The sequence below is a fragment of the Harpia harpyja genome, chromosome 3 (genome assembly GCF_026419915.1).
Source record: "Harpia harpyja isolate bHarHar1 chromosome 3, bHarHar1 primary haplotype, whole genome shotgun sequence".
NCBI lineage: Eukaryota > Metazoa > Chordata > Aves > Accipitriformes > Accipitridae > Harpia > Harpia harpyja.
The window spans coordinates 14,236,562-14,263,250 of NC_068942.1; the positions used below are offsets into that span (position 1 = coordinate 14,236,562).

Genomic DNA, 26,689 nt, shown 5'->3' on the forward strand with positions numbered 1-26,689 from the left:
AGAAGTACATATGAAACATAATTGAATTAAGTATATAATATTAAGTCAAACCTACATAAACTAACAAACTGCAGAATTTTGAAAATAGAAGTTTAAACACCGATATAGTTAAAAGCAAAACAAAAAAACCCCTCGCCACCCCATTGCATATAAAAGACTTTGTTGTGTCTGGTTTGGGCCAGTAATGGCCTTGGAAGGGTGAATGTGACTGGGCTTTTTTGGGTTCCCTGCTCCCCTGGATTTCTTTACTGTAATTGTTCTGTGGTTCTGGTTCTTCTTGATTCAATCCTGCTGCTTATCCACATAAATGGAAGGAGTCCTTGTGGTTGTATGGAGTAGGATTTCTTTTCTCATATGTTTAGGGAAATTACATTGTGAGTATGCTTTCAATACAATCATGTTATCTAGTAAATATACACTAATTGTTATGTGAAGAGGCTGTTTAAAAAAACCAGCCTGTTTAATCTGTTTTCACACCGCTCTACTCATCAGTGTATACATGTAAGAGGAGAGGTGAGTGGCATTTCCACTGTTGATGAAGTTATCATAAATACAGAAAAGAAAAAAAGACGTTCCTTTTACTCCTAGCCCATCCTCTTGCTTTGGGATGGAGTTTTGTTTGCTTAACAACAGTAGCATTAAACATCCTACCTTTGGGAAATGAGCGGGTACTTATTTTAGATTTCTTGAGGCCAAGGGCTGCATGGCCATCTACATAAAGCTAAACTATCTTTAAACAACCCCCCCCCCCAAAAAAAAACCCTCAAAAAACCTGAACCTCAAAAAACAAACCTGTAGAAGAAAACTGGGGAAAACAAAGATGGAATCCAGTACTTAACAGAGATGCATACCTGTTATCATATTGCAGAACAGTGCAAGAAGTTTATAGGAGAAAATATTAAGCCCAATTATGGTTGTCAAGTTACAATTCAGTCTGAACAAGAAAGACTGTTAATGAAACAGTACCGTCGTGAAGAAAAGCGAAATGCCAGAAAAGAAAAACAAGCTGGCGAAGATGGAGAGGTTTCTGGAGAAGGACTAATGTGCTTTGATCCCAAAGAGCTGCGAATGCAAAGGTAATAAATGCCGAAAGTTGAGAAATGCTTCTATTTTAATTCCTACTTCAACATACCATAATAGTTTATTTTCTTTTACTTTGCTTTCATGATTCTGACTTCAAGTCACGTTTTATTACAAGTGTAGAATTTTTTTTAATGTGAAAACCTAATTTTGAGGGAAAGCAAGCAGTGATCTGCTTAATGAGAATCTTCTTGATCACATCTGTGTGGGCTGGAAATGCAGATTAGAGAGGTAGGCTATCTTTCTTAGTTCCTGTACGCACACTACTTGCTTAAGTTTTATGAAGTCTGTACTAAATCTATCAGAACTATCTATCTTTTTTTTTTCTCTCAAGATTAATGGGTAGTATTTTCCGTGTTGTCAGCTAAAGGTAGTGGGAGGAGTAGGAGAGGGAGAGGATAAGGAGCAAATAAGCAGTTGTATTTCATATTTAGAAAAATATAGTGGGACTGGTATCTAACTGTGAATACATGTTGCCGTATTGATTAAAAAGAGGCAAAACTGCATTTAGGAAAGCCTTGCACTTATTGGATTGCACTTAGATTTTTATCTAAACAGTGTGTTATAAGGACTTGGTTTAACTGCTGCCAGACAATAACACTGTAAAATTCCTTTGTTGATTATTTTATGCAATGTTGTTTTCCTTAAATTTCTACAACTCTTGCTCTGACTTTAATATACCTCATTTGGTTTTTGTGATGGCTGCCTAAAATGGGTAGAATTATTGCAGTTATTTTTCTGCTCACAGAGAACTAGCACTTTCGAATGCTCGAAGTATGCCTGTCCTAGGTAGACAGAGAGACATGGACTTCGAAAAAATTCATTATCCACATGTTTATGATTCCCGAGCTGAAGCTATGAAAACATCAGCATTCATTGGTGGTGCAAAGGTATGTGTTTGGTGCATGACCCTTCTTGAACAGTACATCTTTCCCAGTGAATAATGTGCGGCAGGGTTCCCTTTGTTCCCTTAGAGATTCTTCTCCTTATCAGAGTCCAATGCATGAAGCAGTGCTTCTTTGCAGAGGGTTTTAAGCACTTTCATATATTCTGGTTTTGTTTTGACTCTAGAAGAAATAATCTTGTTCTCAACTAATGTATTTGTTTTTATTTCTAGGGTCACTTAAATCATTAAAATACTGGTTTTCTGTCTTTTGGAAACCATTGAATTGACTTTAACAAAATGAATGCTTTATGAAATTCTAGACTTAATGGCTTTTGAAATTTAATAAAATGGAGTTACCTTTTTTTGTCTTTTGGGGACTGTTTTCTGAGTAGTAAAACTGATTATTTTCCATTTTGGGGGTTCAGTGCTATCTATAAAATGAATCAGTGAGAATTGCTTTTATTTTGGATACATTTTTTGAAGGAAAGTAATAAACCATTGTTCAAAGTGGGTTATACGTAATGACACTTTCTGTTTTCATACTTTCAGTTAATTTTCCTGTAATACTGTTTTAGGTGTTCTTACCAGAGGCAGTTCAGAGAGAAAACAATAAAATGTATGAAGAGGTGAAGATCCCCCATAGTGAACCAATGCCTATTGGTATTGAAGAGAAAATTGTTTATATTAAAGACTTAGATGAGGTGAGTAAGCCATTTCAAAGATATTAAATTAGTTTTTACTTTGTATTACGAAAATTTAACTGAAAAAGATTACCAGTTAGTACTGTGATATGTGATGTGTAAATGCAGCCAGTTAGTTTCTTCACTACTATTTTGAGAATATTTGTTGGAAGGTGTAGCGCAGTGATATAATCCCTTTCATGATGACTCAGATTCAAGAAATTCCTGCTCTGAACTACTTGTTCATGAGTTGCAATTTTCAATTCCTTTGGCATTACCTGTTCAGCTATTTATGGTTTTGAGCTCTGATCTGAATCACTAAAATGAAAAGAAAAGATTATGGCGATTCTGTTCTCTTTCTGGAGACCACATGAAGTGAGCCCAGACTTCTATATCTTGTCTTGTACAGGTTGGCTTGGTCACAAGCACAGCACTATTTTGCAGTCCATCACACTGGTCTTATAGTACGATGCAGTTGTGGGGGTATTGAGTTATGGTGTTATAGACTGTATGGGGTGCAAAACCTTCTGGAACAGTGCTTCTTTAAGTAGAAGGTGGCAAATCATTATTAGCAAAACTTTGATGATAGAAACTAGAGGGCTGAGAGGAAAAGTGCAAGTAAAACAAACATTAACATTTTAACTTTTACTGATTTTAAATGGCAAAAAAGCAGAGCTAAGGGAACTAAATTTGTTGTCAGTATTTACAGGCTAGAACTTGCAGTACTCCATCACGTGTACCTGCCCACTCCTCATTGTGTATGTCAAATCTGTTGATGAATGGAAGATTTGCTATTGATTTGAACAAGGACATAAAGAGCAAGCTGTATGTACATATGAAGAAGGTTTTATGTTTCTTACTACTTCAGCAGCATACAACATGGAAAAATGTTTCCCACTTTTTTCCCTGTGGGAAAACAGGAAATAAGAATATAAATCTAAATCTAATACAGTTACCCAGAGCACTTCATTGGGATTCTGAGTAAAGATTATGTCTTACATAAAGATTTAACTCTTTAAAACAGAAGACGGTTTAATTTTAGAATCTGAATCTGTTCTTTTGTGCTTGGGTGACAGTACCTAATGTCATGTTTATGAAGTGACTGACAGCTTAACTAGATAGAAAAGTTGAGCCACTGCAGCTATAAAATGCGACATTTTATATGACAATTTTCAGCATGACAGCTTTTTGCAATGAAATGTCTTTCTTCTAAGCTAAATACTACCTACTAACCTGTAAACTTTTTGCAAGAAGTATCAATATTTAAATAGACAATAACAATAACTTGTTTCAGAAAAAATATAGTTTGGACAGAAAAAAAATAAATTTAAAAGAAGTGGTTTGCAGATTTTTACACATGCAGTATTTAAAATAAAAGTTACAAAATGCATGTTACACAAATTTAACAAATAATTAATCTCCTTTGTAGATTGTGTATTGTCAAGAGGTATGCTTTTCAGTTTTACAGTGAAATTCAGAAACAAAATTGGTTCTTCACTAATGATTTTTATTGGGTACGTTGACAAGAGTGGGTCTGGGAACGTACAAAGACAGACCAAGAAGCTGTGCTATATAGCTAAGTGAGTGCATTTCACAGACAAAGTATGTTTAGGAAATGCAGCTGGTAGTAGCATAAGTGTTCAAATGGGCAGCAGAGGTGACAGTCAGTGGTAGTGCAGAGACTGCAGACAAAAAGTCTTTATTACTCAACTTAATATTCACATTACCTAGCAGGTGAAAATTCTGTTATTCAGCTACTAGTTTGTATTTGTGTCACCTCTGTCTTTTAATAGAGAAAGGAGCTCTATGAGAGAATCTGTGGTGTATAGACATATAATGCTGGTAACAAAACTAAATTGTCAAAAAGTTTAATTTACCTTTGTCGTGGTTTAACCCCAGCCAGCAAATAAGCACCACGCAGCCGCTCACTCACTTCCCCCCACTCAGTGGGATGGGGGAGAGAATCGGGGAAGAAAAGTAAAACTCGTAGGTTGAAATAAGAACAGTTTAATAGGAAAGAAAGGAAGAAAATATTAAAATCATAATAATAAAGAATTGGAATATACAAAACAAGTGATGCACAACGGGATTGTCACCACCTGCCAACCGATTGACACCCAGTTAGTCCCCGAAGGGCGATCCTGAGCAGCCCTGCTCCCCCCGGTTTATATACTGGGCATGACGTCAGATGGTATGGAATACCCCTTTGGCCAGTTTGGGTCAGCTGCCCTGGCTGTGTCCCCTCCCAACTTCTTGTGCCCCTCTAGCCTTCTTGCTGGCTGGGCATGAGAAGCTGAAAAATCCTTGACTTAGTCTAAACACTACTTAGCAACAACTGAAAACATCAGTGTGTTATCAACATTCTTCTCATACTAAATCCAAAATATAACACTATACCAGCTACTAGGAAGAAAATTAACTCCATCCCAGCTGAAACCAGGACAACCTTTAATTTTCCTTTTAAAAGAGGGAAGGTAAGAATTAGTCTAAAATGGGCTAGTTTGTATTCTTTCAAAAGATGTTTTGCTTTCAACTGAATATTAATGTGAGAATTTTTGAAGTATCATAGGAGCTTCTTTTCTTTTTAGTCTGTATGTTTTCATTTGCACAAAAGTAATTTTAAGGACTTCCATACCATATGACATCACATATAAACTGGGGGAAGTTGGCTTGGGGATTGGCTAGGCATTGGTCAGCGGGTGGTGAGCAATTGTTTTGTGCATAACTTGTTTTGCATATTCTGTTGTTGTTGTTATTATTATCCCTTCCTTTTCTCTCCTGTTAAACTTTATCTCAACCCATAAGTTTTACTTTTTTTTTTCTTCCTGATTCTCTCCTCCAGCCCACTGCGGGGGGGGGGGGATAAGCGAGCAGCTGTGTGATGCTTAATTGCCAGCTGGGGTTAAACTATGACAACTGCAAATACAAGATCAGGAGTGGCCAACCTTTCACAATTTAGCAGCCATAAAAGCATACCATAGCATCTGTCATAAACTGCTGGCATTAGCGTTCTCCTACTCTCTGTGTTGTTCCTTTTTCCGCTTCGTCACCCCTACCTTTCTACACTGTGATCTGAACTGCTTCACCTCCTGCCACAGTCTAACTCTGCCTGTGTCATCTCATATTCTTTATATCCTACCGCTGTTGTGTTGGGAGCAGGAGCTAGTGGCTTGCATGGAGGGTGCTGTGCTGCTGCTCCCGAACATCTCTGGTGTTCAATGGCAGAAGGGTACACTGTCCCACAGAAGGAGTGGCAAAGGCAAAGGGTTCTCGCTTTACTGGAAGGCAGTAAATCCCACCCCCAACTCAATTTGTAGATAATTATTCTTCTTGGCATTTATTATTATTTGGAGAGTGTTCACCACAGTACAAGAATGCATAGCTTATAAGTAGCTGGTTGGTCACACCAGTTTAGTCTGAAGTATTATGGTACTACTACTTGTGAAAGAGGCATGCTAGCTAGGTTGTTTCAATAATGAGAACTTAAAAAATGGAGTAAGTGCAAGCTTAGATTTATTAGCTTTGGCTGCTTGACATGCAGCTTGACCATTAGTGAAATATATTTTTTGTACTTACTAGAAAGGTGGTTTTGTGCCAGCCTTTTTGTCAAATAAATGTACCTTTAAAGTCATAAACCTCAGGTCAGGGAAAGTTCCTCTTCAAGACTGTGAAAACAGGTTCTCTCTAACAAATTGCCATTGGTGAAAAATTACTTCAGCTTTTTACCTGAAGTGGGTATTCAGGGTAGGATTTATTTCTTTGTTTCATGTTATTTCCATTTCCTTTCACTAGCACTACCTAATGGTCTAAATAAGACATGCTTTTTTTCTCTCTGCATTATGTGAAGGAATTATTACAAAATCAATATTCCCGTTTTTCCTGTAATGTTTTCTTGTTTTTAGAATTGTACAAGGTAAGTCTACTGAATAAAGTATGGGAGTTTTTGCATAAATTACATTTTTCACATCCAGAATGTTGGACCATTTATTCCAAAGTTGATCTTAGTATATATTTCAGTTGCATATTTTCCAAACAGCAATTGGCAGTTGGACTGAATTGAATAATTTTAAAAAATACTTTTATTTTTATTGAAATCTTGTCATTTGTCCAATGAAGTACACTAAAAAATTGCTCTGAGGAAAGTTTACAGGTTCTGTAATCGTTAGTTCCAACTTGAGAAGGAAAAAACCCATGTAGGTCGAGATACAATGTTTTTAATAGCTAGTAATGTATATTAGGAATTGCAGTCTGTCTTCATGTTTCATGAGTGGGGGTCCAAAGAAAGTAGAACATGTGCAGTAACAGGTTAACAAGAATGCTAGAGTTAAGGTTCTACACTGATGTTAATCTTAAAGCCTGCAAGTTCTGGCTTGATTTTCTTCAGTATGTGAGTTAATGAGTATTTTGTCATTACTTTAGAATTCCAGGTGCAATATTTACAATTTCTGCATCAAATTGTTGGAATATCTAACTTATTCTCAGCTGAGGCTCTTGCGCATTGTTTTGTTTAAATTGTCTGAATAAATACTGTTGCGTTGGTCGAAAGCACATAAAAATGTGCTTCATGCCAAACCAGCAGTCTATTGTCTACCTTGTGTAAAATTATCATCTTTTCCATTAAGAAAACCCTGTTTCTTATCAGAAATAGTTTATTAACTCTTTATCAGAAAGATCTGTTGCTATGATGTGCAACCTGTAAAGTGGTAGTCTGGTTTTAAAATTTACCTGTAATCTGATGTTGGATAAGTATAAACATGTGCTCTGATGCTGGCTACCTAATTCACCGTTAGAAGATGGTTGCTGTACTTGAATAAACTCATTGAATGTAGTATTTTTAAAATGTGCCTCACTTGATTGCGGCTTTCCAATTTTCAGGTATCGCTTTATGATTTCCTGAATGCTAAATAGTTCTTTTCCTTTCAGCAATAGAAAACATCTTCCCCTTGTGATAAACCTCTGAAAAATATTTTGAAAATATTCTTACTTTATTGATACAGCCTGTAATACTACAAATGATACCATAGCATTTTTCTGGATTCATAAAACCTTTCTATTAGTTTAAATACTAATATTCTTTTGCCACTAAGATGCTCTTCTTTTGTTCAACAGAATCACTGATTTTATTGCATGCGAGATTATTAACCTGATTTATTTGGGGTAACAACTTTAAAACAAAAAATATCTAAATAATTTAAAGAGAGAAAGAGACTTGAGATAGTAATATCAAATAGACTTGATATGGTAATTGGAATACAGGTAAACTGCAGTGATAGCAAGGCTTTATGAATGTTGTGGTACAACTTTGAATTAATTCTGGAATGAAATGTTAAATTAAGGAACTCAGACTTTCACATGGCACATGGATGTCCCAGCTCCAGTGAGGCAGAGTTCTTAGGAGCAAAGCTTGGCAGGATCAGGGATTACGACTACCCTCCAATAGCCATGGGTTTGAGAAGAAACTGTTAGTAGAAAACTAACACCAAAAGGGAAGATTAGGAATGAAGTAGCTAAATAATAAAAGAATAAATATGTAATCAAGAAATACTTTACAGATGGATAATTTTGTCTGATAATGTGAGATTACCATTCTAAACATGGTTCCACCCATATCTACTTTCTCCTGAAATAAGAGTATTTTTGCATCTCTGTAGTCTGTATCTAAATATATAAAGTAGGTTTCCTAGAACATTAGAATAAGAGCTTATGCTAGTGCTGAAATGAGAGAGAAAAGAATGAACTGTCTCAGAAGAAGTATACTGAGGATAAAGATTTTCTTTTTTAAAGTAAAACACAAACAGAAAGGGAGTGTCATCAGGGATAGTGATATCAAGCCTGTTCTAAAAACAGGAAAGCAAGAAATAGAAATTGACTTTTTTTTTTTTTCTGACAAAACCCATAATACAACTTCTTTTCCTGAGATACGCATCCCAGGTGTGTGCTAGCTCTTAAGAGCTGAACACAGTATTGGATATGTTTGTCTCTTAGCCATTTCATGGGTTTCCTCCAGAGCATTTTATTTTGTAACTTGTACAGTTATTTTAAAATAACAGTTTGAAATGCAGTGGTACCTGTCAGTAAGGATTGTGGTATACCCTTAGCATTTGAAAACTGTGATTTTTGACTCAGCAAAAAGATGTGTTTGACACTTATAGTCTTTGAGAGGACCTGTCTCTTAACACAGGGTGAGAAATTGAAATTATTTTCTCTGAAACATCTCTGCATTAGGCATGTGTGACATGACTGGAGTCTTTCCCTTAATCCATGATGCTGCTTCCATTCACAGTCCGAGATTATCATAGACATAAAAAAGACAGTAATATATATATTTCAGATATTTAAAAAAATATATTTCTAAAATATATTTTATATATATACACAACGTATGTATACAACATGTATATGGGGTGTGTGTGTATATATATTCACTATTAATGCAGAGTTGATTTTTAAAGTTACAGATGCTTTTTAACAGACCCATCACCACTATTTTATATATCCTCCCCTTTGCCTCCTTCAGCTTGCTACATTTTTGCTTTTTTATTTTTAAATAGAAAAAAAGATCTGTATGCAAAAAAAGATAGTCAAGCCAATCTGTGTCCCTTATACAGATGTATGTAAGATGCAAAAAAGAGAGGAAGATGATGACTAATTGGAGAGAGACAAGAACCGAAGTACTATCTGTCCTGGTTTCAGCTGGGATAGAGTTAATTGTCTTCCTAGTAGCTGGTATAGTGCTATGTTTTTGAGTTTGGTGTGAGAAGCATGCTGATAACCCTGCTGTTTTCAGTTGTTGCCAATGTTTAGTCTAAAGTCAAGGATTTTTCAGCTTCTGATGCCCAGCCAGCACAAAGACTGGGGGGGAACAAGAAGTTGGGAGGGGACACAGCCAGGACAGCTGACCCAAACTGGCCAAAGGGGTATTCCATACCGTCTGACATCGTGTCCTGTATATAAACTGGGGTGAGTAGGGGTGGGGGGATCGCCCTTCGGGGACTAACTGGGTGTCAGTCGGTGGGTGGTGAGCAATTGCATTGTGTATCACTTGTTTTGTATATTCCAATCCTTTTATTTTTACTGCTGTCATTCTATTAGTGTTACCATTATCATTATTAGTTTCTTCTTGTCTGTTCTATTAAACTGTTCTTATGTCAACCCACGAGTTTTACTTTTTTTCCGATTTCCTCCCCCATCCCACTGGGGGGGGCGGGGGGGAAGCGAGTGAGTGGCTGTGTGGTGCTTAGTTGCTGGCTGGGGTTAAACCAGAACAGATCTTATATCAGATTTTATGAAGAGCAAAAAGCAGCTTTTACTGAGAAGCAGTCCATATGTACTAAAACAATCTGTCAATCCACTGTTGTGAAAGTAATGCCATAGTTCACCTTTTTGGGGATGGGGAGGAATGAAGGTAAAGGAAGCAAATACATCATGCTGCTCATGAGTTTTGGAGCTAGGCATTATATAACTGATCAGATGTAAGCCTGTCTTTGCTCAAACTACGTCCTCCTTGGCTTATTGATATGATGTGGCATTTATTTCTGGTATCATGTTGTGGATTGAATCACTGTAATGTGATCATTTAAAAGCAGATTATTTTTATAGAAATGGGAGAAACATTCACCAGAGAAGTATAATGAAAACAGGCTTTTATTATTGTCCCATAAGAATTGGGAAGTAATGCAGATACTTTCCTAAAATTTTGGGTTACCAGGATTATTGGAGGAATACATAGATAATCACTTGCACCCACATTTTCAGATTGTACATTGGTTTCCCTGATTTAAAAAAATAACCAATGCAACAACTTGCAACGTAACTCTTTTCTTATTCCCAAATAGTGTTCTCTGTCTACCTTTGTCTTTTGGTAGGCTCACAGCAGGTTTATTTGCTTTGGTTTGATACTGGGCAAGTTTGGTTCTTTTAGAATCAGGCTGAATGAAGGTTTCCTTTGCAGCATGTGCTGTCTTAGCTCATCTACACAAATTTTTCAGATAAATTTTCACCTTTGTGAAAAGTCATCTTCTTCTTTACGGCCAATAGGCTTCTCCTTGCTATTCAGCTATAACCTAAAGACTTTCCCTTTAAGACACTTATAGTGTCTTAATATTGACTGCTTAAAATATGATCTGAATATTTGTTCTTTAAGTTGCCTTTGTCCTAGTGTCATGTGCAGTTCAGTTGAAGACGTTTTGTAGTCTTGTGCTTTTATTCTTTTTAAGGTTATCAAGGCTTTAATCTTTTTTCTTTAAACATCAGTTTCTAAACACTACTGGGATAGTATATTGTAAAACACATTACAATATTTTACATATTGTAAAACATTTACATAATGTAAAAATATTACATTATTTTTCGTATTGGCTTATCTGTTTACACACTCATTTAAAAGCCTTTTAACGTCTTAGAGGTTTGACAGTTGTGTTGCGTGAACAAGCCACATTTAAGATACCGGATATGTTGAGGGTGGCAAGGATGCTATGAAAAACTGATAAATATGCTCTTTGTTGTGTCAGTCTGGGTTGTGTTTATACACACGTTTTTATTTTCAAAGTCTTGATATTAATGAAAACATATGTGAAAAACACTGATAAATGCAGATACAGCAAGAAAAAATCCTTGTGAATATAAAATAGTATTTTCAAATGTCCTTTCATTAGTCAAGTTGTAATTGAAAATTAAACATATCTTCTCACTCATAAATACTCTGTTTATTCTAAATAATAGTAATGTACAACTTTTTTTATTGAAAAGAGTTCTATAAAATCTGTGTTATTTCTTCTTGGGCAGTGTAAGTTTGAAAACAAGAACAATTTACAATATGAGTCAAAGTCTAATAGTGAGAATATCTGTATGGGTGAATACAGAGGACTTCATTTCTTTTAGTCTGTTCTTTAAACTAGCACGGCTGTGTATGATATACTAAGCAAAAATTGCTGAAAAATACTTAGTGGTCATGTGAGAGTTGCATATTCTTACAGTTATTTGGGATTTTGGTCACTCCTTTTCATGCAAATAGTAAATATGAATAGGGAAATACACTTTTTAATATTAATATGAGGTAAAATTGACTGCATCTGATTTCAATAAAATGTTAAGCCTGTTTCATTTTCTACACAGCTGCCAAGCGTGTGTATATTGTGTAGTGCTGCCTCTGAAATGGTTGAAAATCTGATGGGAACACTTACAAAGGCAAACCAGTAAAGGGCACCAGCTGCTGAAAAGCACCTGCTGAGCCACTGTGGGAATAGATGCATCTGCCTGTAGCTACAAGTAATCTAACAAAGTACCTGCTTTTACCTGTCAGGATTTAATTTTGTGTAAAGATTCAACCAATGAAACTAATCCTGAATACTTGAAAAGAAAAAAAAAATGGGGAGTGGTTTTCTTGTGCGAAAGAGCACCACTTCTGAGCAGTAGGAGTCTGTGAAAGCCTCTCATTCTCATAAATATTTTATGGTTTTGTTTTAATAAAAACAAACCCAGATATGCCGCCAAAAGCCTCCCCTACAGTATGCATAGTGTCTTACTAAAGGATGCAGTCAGTATGGAAGAGATTACGCTACCAAAGAGCAGGTTTCCAGTTTTTATTTGGCTTACTTTGAGAGATGGATCTCAAGGGGGGCTTGTGAGAGTATATGTTTCTTTTTTCATTGTAGAGTATATGATTCATTGTGGATACTAATGCACACACAAAAATGTTTTTTACAGTCAGAAGTCATTAGACAAATTTCCCAAATATTTTTTAAAACTGTTGTACTTTTTGGTTTTTGATACTTGACCTTTTATTGCTCCCACACATTGGTGACCTTACCACACAAGTTCATCATCCCTCACCTACCTTTTATTTGCCTGCAGTAGATCAGGTAGAAAAACTTCTGTGAGTGCTGCTGGTTTAGTTGGGATTTGGGAGAGCAAAATAGCTGTGTTCTTGTAGAAAAAAGACTGGTTGTGCTTGTAGTCTTCCCCTGTAAAATTTAGGAGAAAGTTGTTTAACATCTATATTGTAAAACAGTGCTGCCTTTTTGGTTAGCAGTGGTGTGAAATTAACTGAAATAGAGAAGAAAATTGAGTTGTAGAAAGATTATGACAGCAATAGTTACTCTTCTGGGAATATTCTTCTCTTTGCCATTCTTTCATTTTTACTTGATGTGTTAATATTATTACTAGTTTCAATTATAATTACCTTTCAGAGCACTCTGTTAGTTTTTCTGGGTTTTGTTAGGTATTATTAGGAAGAAATAGTTTATGTCATATGTTAGGGCAAGCTAAAGTAAATTGTTTGAAAATATTATCATGAAGTGGCTCCTACGTTAACATTTTAAATATTCTTTTCTACATCAACAGTTAGAACTGATGCCTTTGCATGCAGAAAATTGTATTGAATTAATTGGGGTTTATTTAAAAATAAAAATACTGAAAGATACCTATACTTTAAAAGTATATAATAATATGAAGTGCTGTTACCCTGCTCGTAAAGACAGGTTTAAATTTGCTTTCAAAGGAACTCAGTATTTAGGCTCCAAATTGTGATGTTCAACTGACTGTAGATTGAGGGACTTTTAGTTATGTATTAAATTTTTGTAGAGTAAAACTAATGACCAATAAAAATCCAAGAAGCATTTCAGGTAGACATGTTCTGCCACAGTGCAGCTGCATGTAGCTCAAGGACATACAGCTTTCTGGTTCACGGCATTTTTTTCCTCTTGTACTTAATCACTGTAATATTTGAAATCCAGTTATATCTACCTGGTGACTTTGCAGCCAGCTGTTATGTTTGTTGACCTCATTAAGTGATCATAGTAAGTAAAATATTTAAATTGAGAAAGCAATTTGTGAAATGTTCATTAATCATTCTTTAGCGAGGTACATTTATGTCATTGAGTATAGAGACTTTTTGGTGTAAAGCACATGCAGAGAACTGTAAAGTTTTTAATGAAAACAGCTCAAAGCAGTTTTAGTCATTTTGATAATTAAGACTGGAGAGTTGAATAATGTGCTTCTGCTGCATCCTGTTTAGGGGATAGCCATTTCTCAATGGACTTTCATAGTACAAGTGTTGAAGAAGAATGTAGTAGGCTGCTTTACTTTGATAGCATACCTGAAGGTAAGCTTTCATTCTTAGGAGTGATCAGTCTTCAATTTAAAGTGAAATACAAGATAGTATGTTAAATTCTAATTAAAATTATACTCAAGATCAAAATTGTTTTTCATTTTTAAGAAATGTAATCTCAGAGAATTTTCAAAGATGAGGGAAGTGTATGCTAATGCTGATATGCTGTAACATTTAAAAGATTAACTCTCGCTGAAAATATTTTAGACAAATTATAGTTTGTCTGATTTTAATGTTTGTCTTTAATTAGCACAAGTTTCAGTACTCTCTTTGAGGCATGAATCTTCTACCTAGGATAAGAATGTCCCATGTCTTTCAGTAATAGAAATGGGACTGAGATTGTCCATCAAAGGATTCAGTTAGAAATCACCAAATAGTTCTAAATGTTTTTAAAAGGTTTTGGGATAGAGGAGCTACATGACTACGACATTGACTTTATATCTGATAGGCTATTCATCACAGACTTGCAGTTTCTCTTAACCTCAAGGTCACACAGTAACTGCTAATACAGTGGAAGTTTTAAAATTTTCAAAGAGTAGTGGTTGTTTGAGTCTGCAGAACATAAGGGAGCAACAAGTAATGTAAAGTTTCTTAAAGCAGGAAACAGATTTGTGTGTGTGTGTGTGTGTTTTGTATCTTATACTAACAACATACTTTTTCCGAATTCTAACTGGAAAATTAGAATTATCCTACCACTTAATCTTTCAGTCAGAATATTGGAACTGAACACATCAGAGTGAAGTTATTTTTTCTCTTCATATGAATAAATAGGTGTGTTTTGTATAATAATAATAACAACAATGCTAACAGTAGAACCATTTCTTTCTTCTGTAGCATGTTGGAAATTAATCTGGAGAAGGGAAATAGGAACTTCTCATTTGCAGGAAGCAAAATATAGAGGAAGATGATTTTATTTAGCCATTCATAGGAATTACTTATCATTGAAAATAATATAATGAAGGAAACTTTTGTGCAAATATTCTTCCTTCTCTGCTTTTGTCACCTGAATCTGAAAAGGATGGGGATTTTTTCTGAGTCATCTGAGACTATGTAGGAGTTAATTTCCTGTGTTCCTGATTCTTCTTCCTCTTGCTTTTGACACCTGTGGACCTTTGTCCTTCTGGACTTACAAGCATGAGACTGTCTCCCTGCCCTGCGTACTCCTTAGATGGAGACTTTTTGGCTTGTTGTAAAATGTATCTTTAAGCTAAATAAGAATGCCTCTCAAGTTTTGAATCAGTAATTTGCCTACATCAGAAAAAAAAGACTGGTTTGCATATCAATAGCTTCTATAGCAGCAAAACAGTCTGGTCCAGTTTGTAACCTGCAGCATGTATCATTTTCAAAGTATGTGTGAAAGCTCTGTTAAATCTGTAGTGCTGTTTGCAAAGCAAAAGCTGTTTTCATCAGCTTTTCAGTTTTTGTGATTCTGTAGTTTTTGGTGTCTTAATTTTTCTTTTAATCTAAATCCTGAGAACTGCTGAATGGAAATGCCCAGATGCAGCCCTTTAGAAAGTTTTGTGTCTTTATACTGACCCATACCTTAATCATTCACATAAGTCTGTGTGGTATGGGAGGGTCTGGACTTTGATCCCTTTTGTGTGATGTCTGTCTCTTCCTCATGGTCACCATTTTTCAGGTTTGGTCAAAAACTGTCTACTGTTTTCTGTCAGTACTCTCCATCCCTTTTTGTTTTTCCAGTTATCTGTCTAGACTAGTTGCAGTAGCCACACCTTTTTTGAGATGAATGTATGCCCTCATCAACACGACTTCCTGCTTAGAAATCTTTTTCTTTTTTCTTTTCTTTTTTTTTTTAAATGTTAGTAGTGACGTATTCTTTCAATACTGCAACAAGAATATGGAAGGAAAAGAATAAATTAGATTTCTCTTGATATGATGCAGTTGTTTCAAAATTCTGCCAACTAGTTCAGAAATGGCGATTCATGCAAGAATTTAATTTTCAAAAAGTAGTTTGTGTGTACTTTTGTATCATATCATAATCTCTTTATTTGGGAAAACTTAGCTAAAACTGGTTTACATTGGTTGCATAAAAGGGCTCCAGTTTTTATGCTGCATGTTAGTAGAATAACTTTTTTCTCACCAATGGCCAGAACTTACGTAATTCCTTTCACGATGCCCTCGTTATCTTTCCTTCTTATTTGTTGGGTTTATCCCTTTGTCTTGCAGTGTCTATATTCTTGAACAACTAGAAAAGGGTTTTCTGTATTAACTCTTTGATTACAGTTATTTTTGAGACAGTGTGCCTCTAACTGATTTTGTTGTTGTTGTTGTTTTTTTCTCTTTCTTTTTAAAGAGATGCACTGTGTTTTCTCAAGGGAATAAATTAAGGGAGCGATATGCCATCAGCAGAGCTAGGAGTCTGTTTTAGTTGTATACAAGTGTAAGAAATTATGAGAGTGTTCTCTGAATTGAAAAAAACCAAAACCTGTAGAATAGGCTGTGGCATATAAACATCAGTTTCCTCATTGCTCCACCTAGAAAAGTCAGGGTCATGGTGGTAGTGGAGGTGTCAATACATAGGAGTCCAGGACGAACCTTGCTGTTAAGGGTAACACTATTTTAAATGTTTTAAACTTTGTAGAGATTTTTGTATTTCACTATTCCATGCTTTTAGCTTTGTATAGCATTAAGTTATTTTTAAATTTTAAAGGAAAGAAACCCTCTTTATTTCATACTGTTAACATGGATGAAATGTGAGCGAATTAAACTCAAATCCTTCTCTCCTCATAAAATTTTAACTTCTGACATTATTAGGAAATGCCACAACTGTCGCCAATTTTCCTTTTGCTATTTTCCTACTAGCTGCATTACTTCAAGGTAATTTTTGTGTGTAATTCACAAATGGCATCAGAAAGCTCTAAGGGGAGGCTGTGTTCTGATCGCCATTTCATTGCTATAATCTGGAATAATTCTCTTGACGTCAGATAGTTTTGAGTTTGCAGTAGTGTCACTGAAACCAGAATCTTGCCTGTGTCTCTATTTGGATGCCAAAATTTATGTACATTTGCTGTGCTGTAGAAATAGTTGCTTTTATGGAAAAATCTTTCTGAAACACTTTGTTATCCATTTTCTCAAATCAAATCACCAGAGGGTGTAATCATTCTGTCTATAATCTTTTGTCATATTATAACTAGGCTGAGGAACACAACAGTTCTCCCAGTGAGAGGAGGAGATTTTCCAAGCTGTTTCAGAGCAGTGAAAGCCTTGGAGCTATGGTGCTTTCCCATCATTTCCATCAAACTGATTTGGGGACTATACATGCAGAAGTCTTTGGTTTTCATCTATACATTGAACCAAAGAATATTTCTCGATGTTATATTTTTAATACAACAATAAGTGGTTGAATAATTCAGAAATCTCTAGAAAAGGTATGACTGCTGCAGTTGTTTGTATAGTGTAGCTCGTCAAGAGAATAGTTTAGATAATGTTGGTGGCAATGTATCTATAGACTTAAAAGGATTTTTGCTGAAATTACTTCAGGCATGTTAGCTCTTAGCTGTCATATATTAAGATAAGTATTTTTCCTAAAATCTCTTGCTTTTGAATAGATCTCTCTTCTTTCTTCAAGAGAGCAGATGGTAGGACTGATGATTTTTTTAAAAAAGAAAACAAAACAGACATGGGGGCAGTTATTCTTTGATTTTTTTTTTTTTTTAATTTGGCTTTTTTTTTTTTTCAAGGAGTGCCTATGTTACCATAGTTAGTAGGAGACTAATATACTACTAGATTTCACTGCAGTTTGTTTTTAATGGATGTGTTCTGGACTTCCTCTGGATGGAGACTGGTTCTTCTCCAATGAAAGAGCTTTAATCAGAGGTAATCTTTTCACATATAATGAACATATATATATACACATATATATATTTTATTCCCCCCCTCCCCAGGATAATTATTTATTCTTGTGAACTCTCTGTCAGAATCTACGAAAATTTTGCAGTGTTTGTTTTGAGTTTAATGACATTAATATAGCTTGAAAGCATGAAAATTTCCCTGGTTTCTGATGGCTACTGCTACTTAAATACCTATTGCATTAGCCAGTAAATGTGGTGATAATTTTAAAAATCAAGACTGTAGTTTTCTAAAAGGTGACATTGAATTTAAATTAAAAATAGGAAGGTCTCATGGGCCGTGATTCTGTGTTCTATAGCATGTCAGAGTACAATTTTACCCTTATCGTTCGTTATCTGTCATTTCTAGGAATTTCTTCTGGCTTCTTAATCTAATTAAGGGACTGGAGCATCTTTCATGTGAGGAGAGGCTCAGAGAGCTGGAGAAGAGGGGGCTCGGGGGGGAATCTTACAAGTGTATATAAATACCTGATGTGAGAATGATTAATAAAGAGGGAGACAGACTTTCCTCAGTGATGCCCCGTGACAGCACCAGAGGCAATGGGCACAAATTAAAACACATGCAATTTCATCTGAACACAGGAAAGTAATTTTTTTACTGTGAGGTGGTCAAACACTGGTACACCTTGCCCAGAGAGGTTGTGGCATCTCCACCCCTGGAGATATTTAAAACCCAACTGCACAGTCCTGGGCCACCTGATGTAGGTAATCCTGCTTTGAGCAGGGGGGGTTGGACTAGATGATCTCCAACCTAAATGATTCTGTGATCTGCAATTACCACTAATAGTGACATGGATAGCCATACCATGCAAGACTTACTTTTAGGTCTAGTCTAGTCACTTATAACACATACACCTTTGAAACCAGCTGCTGGTTCTCTGGTGCCTTTTGTTACTTGCATCTGTCTAATGTGTTTTACTCCAAGCTTCCTTTATAGCACGTACCTCTTCAGGTACTACACTTTGGATGCAACATAATTTGTACTTACTTGAAGAAATTGTAATGCTGATTATGGCCCAAAGCCAATCCTAAGCTCTATTTGGTACGCTTGTATAATTTTCTTATCTTTGTGTATGCTACTTGTTCCTACAAAAATTGTCCCCCTAAGTCCAATGAAATCTCACAGATATGATTTGGTGCTAAATGGAGCAGATCCAAACATCATGCATTTTTTCTTCTACATGTTATGAGCCTTTGCTTAAAATGTGTATATGCGCTTTGAAAGACAACATTTCAGTCTTTGGGGCAGGTAGGAAATTATATTCTCAAATAGCACTCCTAAGATAATATAAAAGTAATTTTACCTTTATGGTATTTATATAGTTATATTTTTATTTATTATTGTTCCTAAATCTCATGAGCTACCACCTCCATGAAATAAGCAGAATATGAAAAGTATCATCAGGAGAGGGAGGCTGTGGAAGTCCCCAGGTATAACATCTATGTTTATTTCTGAGCACACCTTCAGTAACAAAATAGGATTTACACTGGCACAAAAGTGCTTTAAGTATATACATGCATAATCAGAAAGCAGGGGGGACTACTAAATGTTCATAATTTGGAGGGATAGTGGGAATGTATTTATTAAAACGTATATGTGTATATACATATATATACACAATATATATTTGTGTATGTGTGAGTGTGTATGCCACACACATAACCAACAACATTCCAAAGTACAACAAAGGGGAAAGATGACCAAGAGACTATTTATATGTCAGGACGAGGAACATCTCAACTTCATTTCCTGAATTTCATGGATTTTTTGCAAAACAGCATGGATTAGTCATGCTATTACCAGTTAGATCAATTATCTTTTTAACTGAAAGTGCAATAGAACAACTGACTACAGAACGGGATTTCCTGCACCTGAAATATGTAAGGTACTTCGATGAAAATATATCTACATTAAAATTAAGCTAATGACTAGGGAAAATGCTGGAAGTTTAAACTTGGTTTATGAGTGCAGTGGATTATCTTTATGATAAATGGGTAGTAATCTTATTATTTTGTTATAGTATGACAGAAGTCATCAACATAGAACATTTATTTTAGTTTGGTTTGTGCTATGGAAATTAGTACAGATGACTAACATTTCTTTATTTCAGACCATAAGAAAATTTGCGTAGTATTACATGAAAACTGGAAAATGAATGTGGACAGGACAAAATCTCTTTTAGAATGAGGAATATAAAGAGAATGTCCTGTAGATAAATCAATAAAATATAATTGTAAGAGAGATAACACCCAAATGTATTTTCTGGATAAATTGCTAAGAATTAAATATGGTTATTTTATTTTTTTTAATGTTGCTCTGTATAGATTAGATAAGACATATTATGCTATGTCTGCGCATGCCAATATTGAATTTAGAAGCTGCTAAAATGCTGGCATTATACCTTGAAGTGGACTTAAGAACACATTGGGCCACAAAGTGAAAATTTGTGATGCTGAGGTTAATTGCATCTGACAAGCTGTTTCTGCCAACTAGTGTTAATGCATTAAGTGATACAGAGAATGAAAGAAGATCTCGGCTTTTAATGGAACTTGTAGTTAGCACCCTTTCGTTCTGGGTGAGGTAGAGTGCTATAGACTACATAGATAAACTACAGCAGGTTTCACAGGTATGCTTTGGGAAAAACAGTGAGTATCTTCTGTATCATATTTATTAAACTCTGAAGAACTACAAGGTCTGGCTACTGAATTGCGTGACTAAAACTCTGTCTAAAGTGCTGATGGCCTGTGCTATTTAGAACAGACACTGTTACTACTGTGTTGTTAAAGTAGTTGTGTTTCTGAGCTGTAGCTTGCCTGCAGACTGAATCATATGGACTCATTCATTAATATTACTTTAATGACTTTAACAGTTTTGTCCTATTTTTAAATTGCTGTTGGAGCACCAACACACAAATATCTTTTTAATGAAATGGCTAATTTAGAATATCTGCATTCAGTGTAATCTTATTTACTCATAAATGCATTAGTTGTAATACTAAATTCCTTGGGAAAGAATTGGAAATCTTAATGAAGTAAAAATAAAGGGTTTACACATTCATCTCAGAGCTGCCTTGAGTATCATCTGGCTTGTGGAAAGAGCTGCTTCTCAGTGCTCTTTCACATGGATTTATGCTTATGTAAAAATGGCACCGTCTTAGGCATGAAATTGTGTTTGTTGAGAATAGCACTCCGGATTGTATTCTGCTTAAACTTCCTTTGGTTTGTGTAGAATTCTAGGGATAAATCAGCTGTAGAATAGAAAACTGAAGAATGTTGCATCTCATTCACCATCAGTAAAAAACAGATTTCTGCCATCCAGTGGCTACCAGTCTTTTAAGCAATAAGGGATTTCACTGGTTTATCTGAAAAAGAATTGGTCTGTAGAAGTCTTGACTGACATTAATATGCCAGAGGGGAAAAAAAAATGGTTTTGGCTTTCAAACTAGGTAGCTTGTGCAAATGACAAACTAAAATAGCAAATCTTCTAGTACATTAGTCAAACTGTGGACTTCTGTGTATACTGTTGCTTTTCTGTCCACTGTCCATTATTTTCTTACTGATTTTTAAGGGCAGAACTACTGTTTTTGAATTATGTACTTGTACTTACTGTTTGGAATAAAATGAAGTTTTGGGAAAGGGTAACCTGTAATGTTTTTTCAACCAAATGGGGAGTTCATCTGGAGAAGTCTTAAGATACTGTTTTTCTCTGGAATTCCTTTCTCCTGTAGCTTTTTTTAATCCTTAATATGTTCCTGCAGAGTCACCTTTCAAAGGATATTATGCATTGACTGTGAATTGGGATTGTGAACATTGTGTATTGATTTGTCAGTGCCTGCATTTTTCTTTTGAGTTGCTTGAAAATTAATTAGTGTGTTGAATGAAAGTCTAGATTCTAGTCAGAATACCATTAAAAAAAAAAAAATACTTCTAGTTCTTAACCAGACTTTTATGGGTTTTATTTTTTATTAATCTTTATTCCACTATTAACGTTCCTGTTACAGCAGGCTTAGCATCTTTCCAGAAAACAAGCTGAGGTTCTTTTTTCTAACGGGTTACAGAGCTTCCTCTGGTGCTTCTGGAACATCTGTTTGTTTATTGCTGCTTACCAAGTCAGTCTTAATCCAGTCTTAATCCAATAGGAAAAAAGACAGGAATTTATTTTTATCTATCTAAATATTTATTTATTTATTGTTGCTAACAAAAATATATAGCCCGTATACTATAGGGCTACAGTATATGTAATTTCTTCCAAATGTAGAGGAAAAAGATGTCTTACACTGCCTACTTAATGATTAAGAGAAGCTAGAACAATATCTTCCTACAGGCAGTAGTTTAAGAAAACACTTAACAACATACTTTATTTAAGGGTATTAACAATCACACAACTGTGAGGAGACCTGTATGCATAAAGCCACGCGTGTTCAACTATGTGACTGTGGAAAATGCCTGTCATTCTTTTCTGAAGATACTTAGAACGGACTTCATTTAGACAGCTATGTTTCTGCTTTTGTTTAAAAACTACTTGTTTAAATAAATAATTTACATATTGTGCAACGTAGTGTTTTGTTAGTTCAATTCTGTAATCACCAGTTGTGTTTCCGAGTTTCTCGCCGTAGATCCTTTATTATAAACACTCTGAACAGTGTTTATCAGTGTGAACTTTACGGTCTTTATAATAGCTTCTAAAACCAATTAGATTGGGAGGGAAAAGGAAATATATAACCATTTCCAAATCTCAAAATGAAATAACAGGCAAATTAGAAACCTAAAATGACTAAGGAGGCCATAAAAATAGCTGATTGAACCCTGATAGCACTAATATAATCAGCAGGTCTCCAGGAAACCCATTAACACTTTATAATAGCCTCATTCATGAAGGTGAAATGAATTTTGAAGATGATACACCAGGTAAACATTATGTATACAAAACTTGGTGCAAAACAAATAAGATTTCCCCCTGCAATCTTGCAAGCAGAATAAGCTGTGGAAGAACATTAATAGTGAAAACTGTTGTAATCCTGACATTCAGCCACTTAAAAAAATTGGAGAAACTTTATGAAAAGTACTGGTACTACTTGTATTAGATTTTTTTTTTTCTTCATCAAAGATACTTAACAGTTTACAATAGATATTTGAATATATTTGAGATCTGTCAATCCTATAAATACAAATGCAATCCATGATTTGAACGGAACTTGTTTTTGCAATGTTGCTGTCCTGGTTTCAGCTGGGATAGAATTAACTGTCTGCCTAGTAGCTGGTAAGGTGCTATGTTTTGAGTTCAGTATGTGAAGAATGTTGATAACACTGATGTTTTCAGTTGTTGCTCAGTAGTGTTTAATCTAAAGTCAAGGATTTTTCAGCTTCTCATGCTCAGCTAGCAAGAAAGCTGGAGGGGCACAAGAAGTTGGCACAGGACACAGCCAGGGCACCTGACCCAAACTGGCCAACGGGGTATTCCATACCATGTAACGTCATGCCCAGTATATAAACTGGGGGGAGGGGGGACGGAGGGGGAATAACCGCTCAGGGACTAACTGGGTGTTGATCGGTGGGTGGTGAGCAATTGCATTGTGCATCATTTGTATATTCCAATGCTTTTATTATTGCTGTTGTCGTTTTATTAGTGTTATCATTATCATTATTAGTTTCTTCTTTTCTGTTCTATTAAACCGTTCTTATCTCAACCCATGAGTTTTACTTCCTTTCCCGATTTTCTCCCCCATCCCACTGGGTGGGGGGGGAGTGAGTGAGCGGCTGCGTGGTGCTTAGTTGCTGGCTGGGGTTAAACCATGACAGTTGCACCAGAAGTTTTCAACCTGAAATTTTTGCTAAGACAAAGGTACTGCTAAACTGAAAAGCACACTTTCAAAAAGAAATGGTGTGTTGATTGCATTGCATTTTCATTGACCTTTATATCGTTGAATGTTGGTTTTTAATATTTAAAGTCCTCTAGAATAAAAGTACAGTTAGCCAGTCGTTAAGTACGTCATTCCTCTACATTTAAGAGTAGAGTGTTGTCATGTATTGTGAAAATGGTGTATTAACCTAAATTTGTAATTTTCATCTCAGCCTCTCACATGAGGTTCCTACTAAGAAGCTGCAGCAAAATGATAGACCTAGTGCTGTTTGTCGCAAAGTTAAATAAAATAGTTGATTTGAATAGCCGATGAAGCCCTCATTGCTAAGCTTGCATTACTTGAGGTAGTAATAAATTGGATCCTGCTCAAATAATTTGCTTAGTATTGGAAAGAATGTTATTAGTATTGGAGAGGCTATTACCACAGTAAATGACTGTAAATTAACTAAAGCGCCCAGAATAATGGAAAGTGAGATCTTCAGAAGGTGCTTTCAGGACTGTTTGTTACAGTGAATTTGTACTTTAGTGGTTTCCTACAATTAAAATAAAAATTATAATTGTCAAAAACATCAGTAAGATACTTTTCATCATTATTAGTAGAAGCAGTGCAGGTAATTAAATCTGTAGAGACAAAATAATTCTGTGTTCTGCAGTCTCTTTTAAGTGTCTATGAAAAGTAACAAAGAAAAAGCAAGTTTATTAGAAAATTAATTTTATGTCTAAGGGTCTGTTCTTCAGTTGCAAAAGTTTTAGAATCTTCAAATGCAGAAATTGTAACTGTCTACAGGAGTTTTCTTGGTGAAAATCTCATTTTTCAGAGAGACCAAGAGGAACAAAGCTTTTTTATAATTTTATAATTTGTATTTTATAAGATTTAAATGTGCACTAAACTATAATAACTATAATTGCCTGTATTAACTAATTAAATTAATTTAATTTTTGAAAACATTCTCAAAGTTTATTTGGGACTACACATACAAGTTTGTTTTAAGTATTGTTGGAGAAAGGTCTGAACGTTAACAATTGCAAGATGGAGATTTCCTCAGAAGCAAAGAGAAGCTTGTTACTGAATTTGTGCGTGTTTGCATAATTAAACTTTATTAAGCAAAATTAATCATAAATTAACTTTTAAAATCATCTGTTTCTTCAGCAGGTTTCTGTGTATTGCTGCTTCTTTGGTTAGAGTAGTCATAGTGTGTCATGTTAGATTTAAAGATGTATATTCTTCTAAACTGACTATTGCTGTCTTACTGATGTTTAATTATTAATAGGTTATTATTTTACTGTAGATTAGTTTTCGTCATACTCTTGATTAAAAACATTAAATGCTGAAATAGCATGTGGCTAAAGATTTTGATTAATTTTAACAGATGTTATTCTGCTGTATTTTGTCTTCCATATGGATTCAGTATTTGGGGTTTGGGTGGGAGTGGTAGCCTCAGAATAAAAACCTTGGAGTAATAAATATATTTCAACAGGTATCCTAAGTTTTGTTACCACGTGTTGTTTTTCTTATGATTAATATATGTATAGACACACACACACACACACACATATATATGAAAAATCCAAAATATGTGTGCTGTTTGTTTTAACAGATTGGACAACTTGCTTTTAAAGGCATGAAAAGACTAAACCGAATCCAATCTATAGTTTTCGAGACTGCCTACAACACAAATGAGAACATGCTAATCTGTGCCCCCACTGGAGCTGGGAAGACTAACATTGCCATGCTGGCAGTCCTTCATGAAATTCGCCAGCATGTCCAGCATGGTGTTATCAAAAAGGATGAGTTTAAGGTAGGAGTTTAATGAACCAAGTAACAGCTTTTTAACTTGTAAGGTAAAACCCATTATATGTTATACATGAAATATGAAATCCGGAAATTTTCAAGGGTATTACACTTTTCCAAGTCAAAGATAAGGCTAGTTTTGATTTACTTCATTATTGTTAAAGCTATTCTTATTTGTGTTCTAAAAATCTTATTATGTGAGTAAAAAGTTATGAAAAAGCATTTAGCTTTGATGCAGAACCAATTTTCAAAGTGATGAGGCTGTATAAGCAAAATCCATTGTCCTTTAAACAGCTGCACACTTATCCAACAAAGATAACTACTTTTCATATATCACTATTAAGATTTTTCACTGTAAGCGCCTGGCATCATATTTCACAATAAATAGTGATTTGTAATGGTTGCCATGAAACAAACGACATTGTGGGGTTTGCTCATTTATCAAGCGAGCGTCCTTTTGGTGCAGATTGTGTATGTTGCTCCTATGAAGGCTTTGGCAGCTGAAATGACAAATTACTTCAGCAAGCATCTGGAACCACTGGGCATTACTGTGAAAGAGTTGACTGGTGATATGCAACTGTCAAAAGGTGAAATTCTGCGAACACAGGTATGCTTAATGTTTTAAAATATTGTTCTGTGTGTGTATTCATACCTCTTCATCGATACACTGGTCTTTTCTTCAAACACCTTGTAAAAGTATTGGTGAAGCAGCTGAAATGTTATTACTGAGTCTGTAATTACACTGGTTATGTTCCAAAATGTGACTTTCAATTCAAAGTGATTAAAACACTAATACATCTGAAACATCTTAAGCAATGGGCTCCTTAAACTTTTTGGTTTCTCACATTTAGACTTACTACTGTGGTGCCTCACTTCCATATAACCTTCATATAAAATCTTACTTGATTTCCAGCTTGTGAACGTTAGTGGGTTGTGCCCCTACCCTTTCAGGATTATAAACCAAGTGTTGTATGTATGTGTTTGCAAGAACCTAATATTCATAATTTCAGATTGAAAAATTTCAGATTGGTCTGCAAATGGTAAATTCTAAATAAATTTGAAATGCTGTAACAACACTGTCACAAATATGTCAAAATAATACTTACCTTCTGTTTTTGTTAAAAAAAAAAAAAAGTTAATAAAGCTGTAGGTTCCTGTTAATGGCTGATCTTACTTTTCCTTTTTAAGGACAAAGGAGGAAAAAGTATAAGAACATTCATAGAAATGAATAAAATTTGCTTTTTTAGCCTCAAATAGTATTGCGTAGATGGATATTTTTCTGTTTTAGCAGATAATTCTTGTCATATTTAGTTCAGGCAAATGCTGCTCGTGTCAGTGAAATATCATTTTTCCAAAATATTGAGATACTTTTATATCTGTTCTTACATAAAGTTCCTTGTAATTACCCTTCCTCC

General features: G+C 35.1%; 1 protein-coding gene across 4 annotated transcripts in view; it reads left to right on the plus strand.

Moving 5' to 3' along the window:
• The window catches only part of ASCC3 (activating signal cointegrator 1 complex subunit 3), a 287,526-nt gene that overhangs the window by 54,880 nt on the left and 205,957 nt on the right, over positions 1–26,689 (plus strand). For all 4 annotated transcript variants that reach the window (XR_008234298.1, XM_052781435.1, XM_052781436.1 and 1 more), the window contains exons 6-10: positions 869–1,076; positions 1,829–1,970; positions 2,542–2,667; positions 25,081–25,281; positions 25,741–25,881. Coding sequence is in view for 3 of the 4 variants with exons in the window: in XM_052781435.1 (XP_052637395.1) it covers positions 869–1,076; positions 1,829–1,970; positions 2,542–2,667; positions 25,081–25,281; positions 25,741–25,881 (818 nt within the window). In the remaining variant the exon portion in view is untranslated. The remainder of the gene's footprint in view (positions 1–868; positions 1,077–1,828; positions 1,971–2,541; positions 2,668–25,080; positions 25,282–25,740; positions 25,882–26,689) is intronic.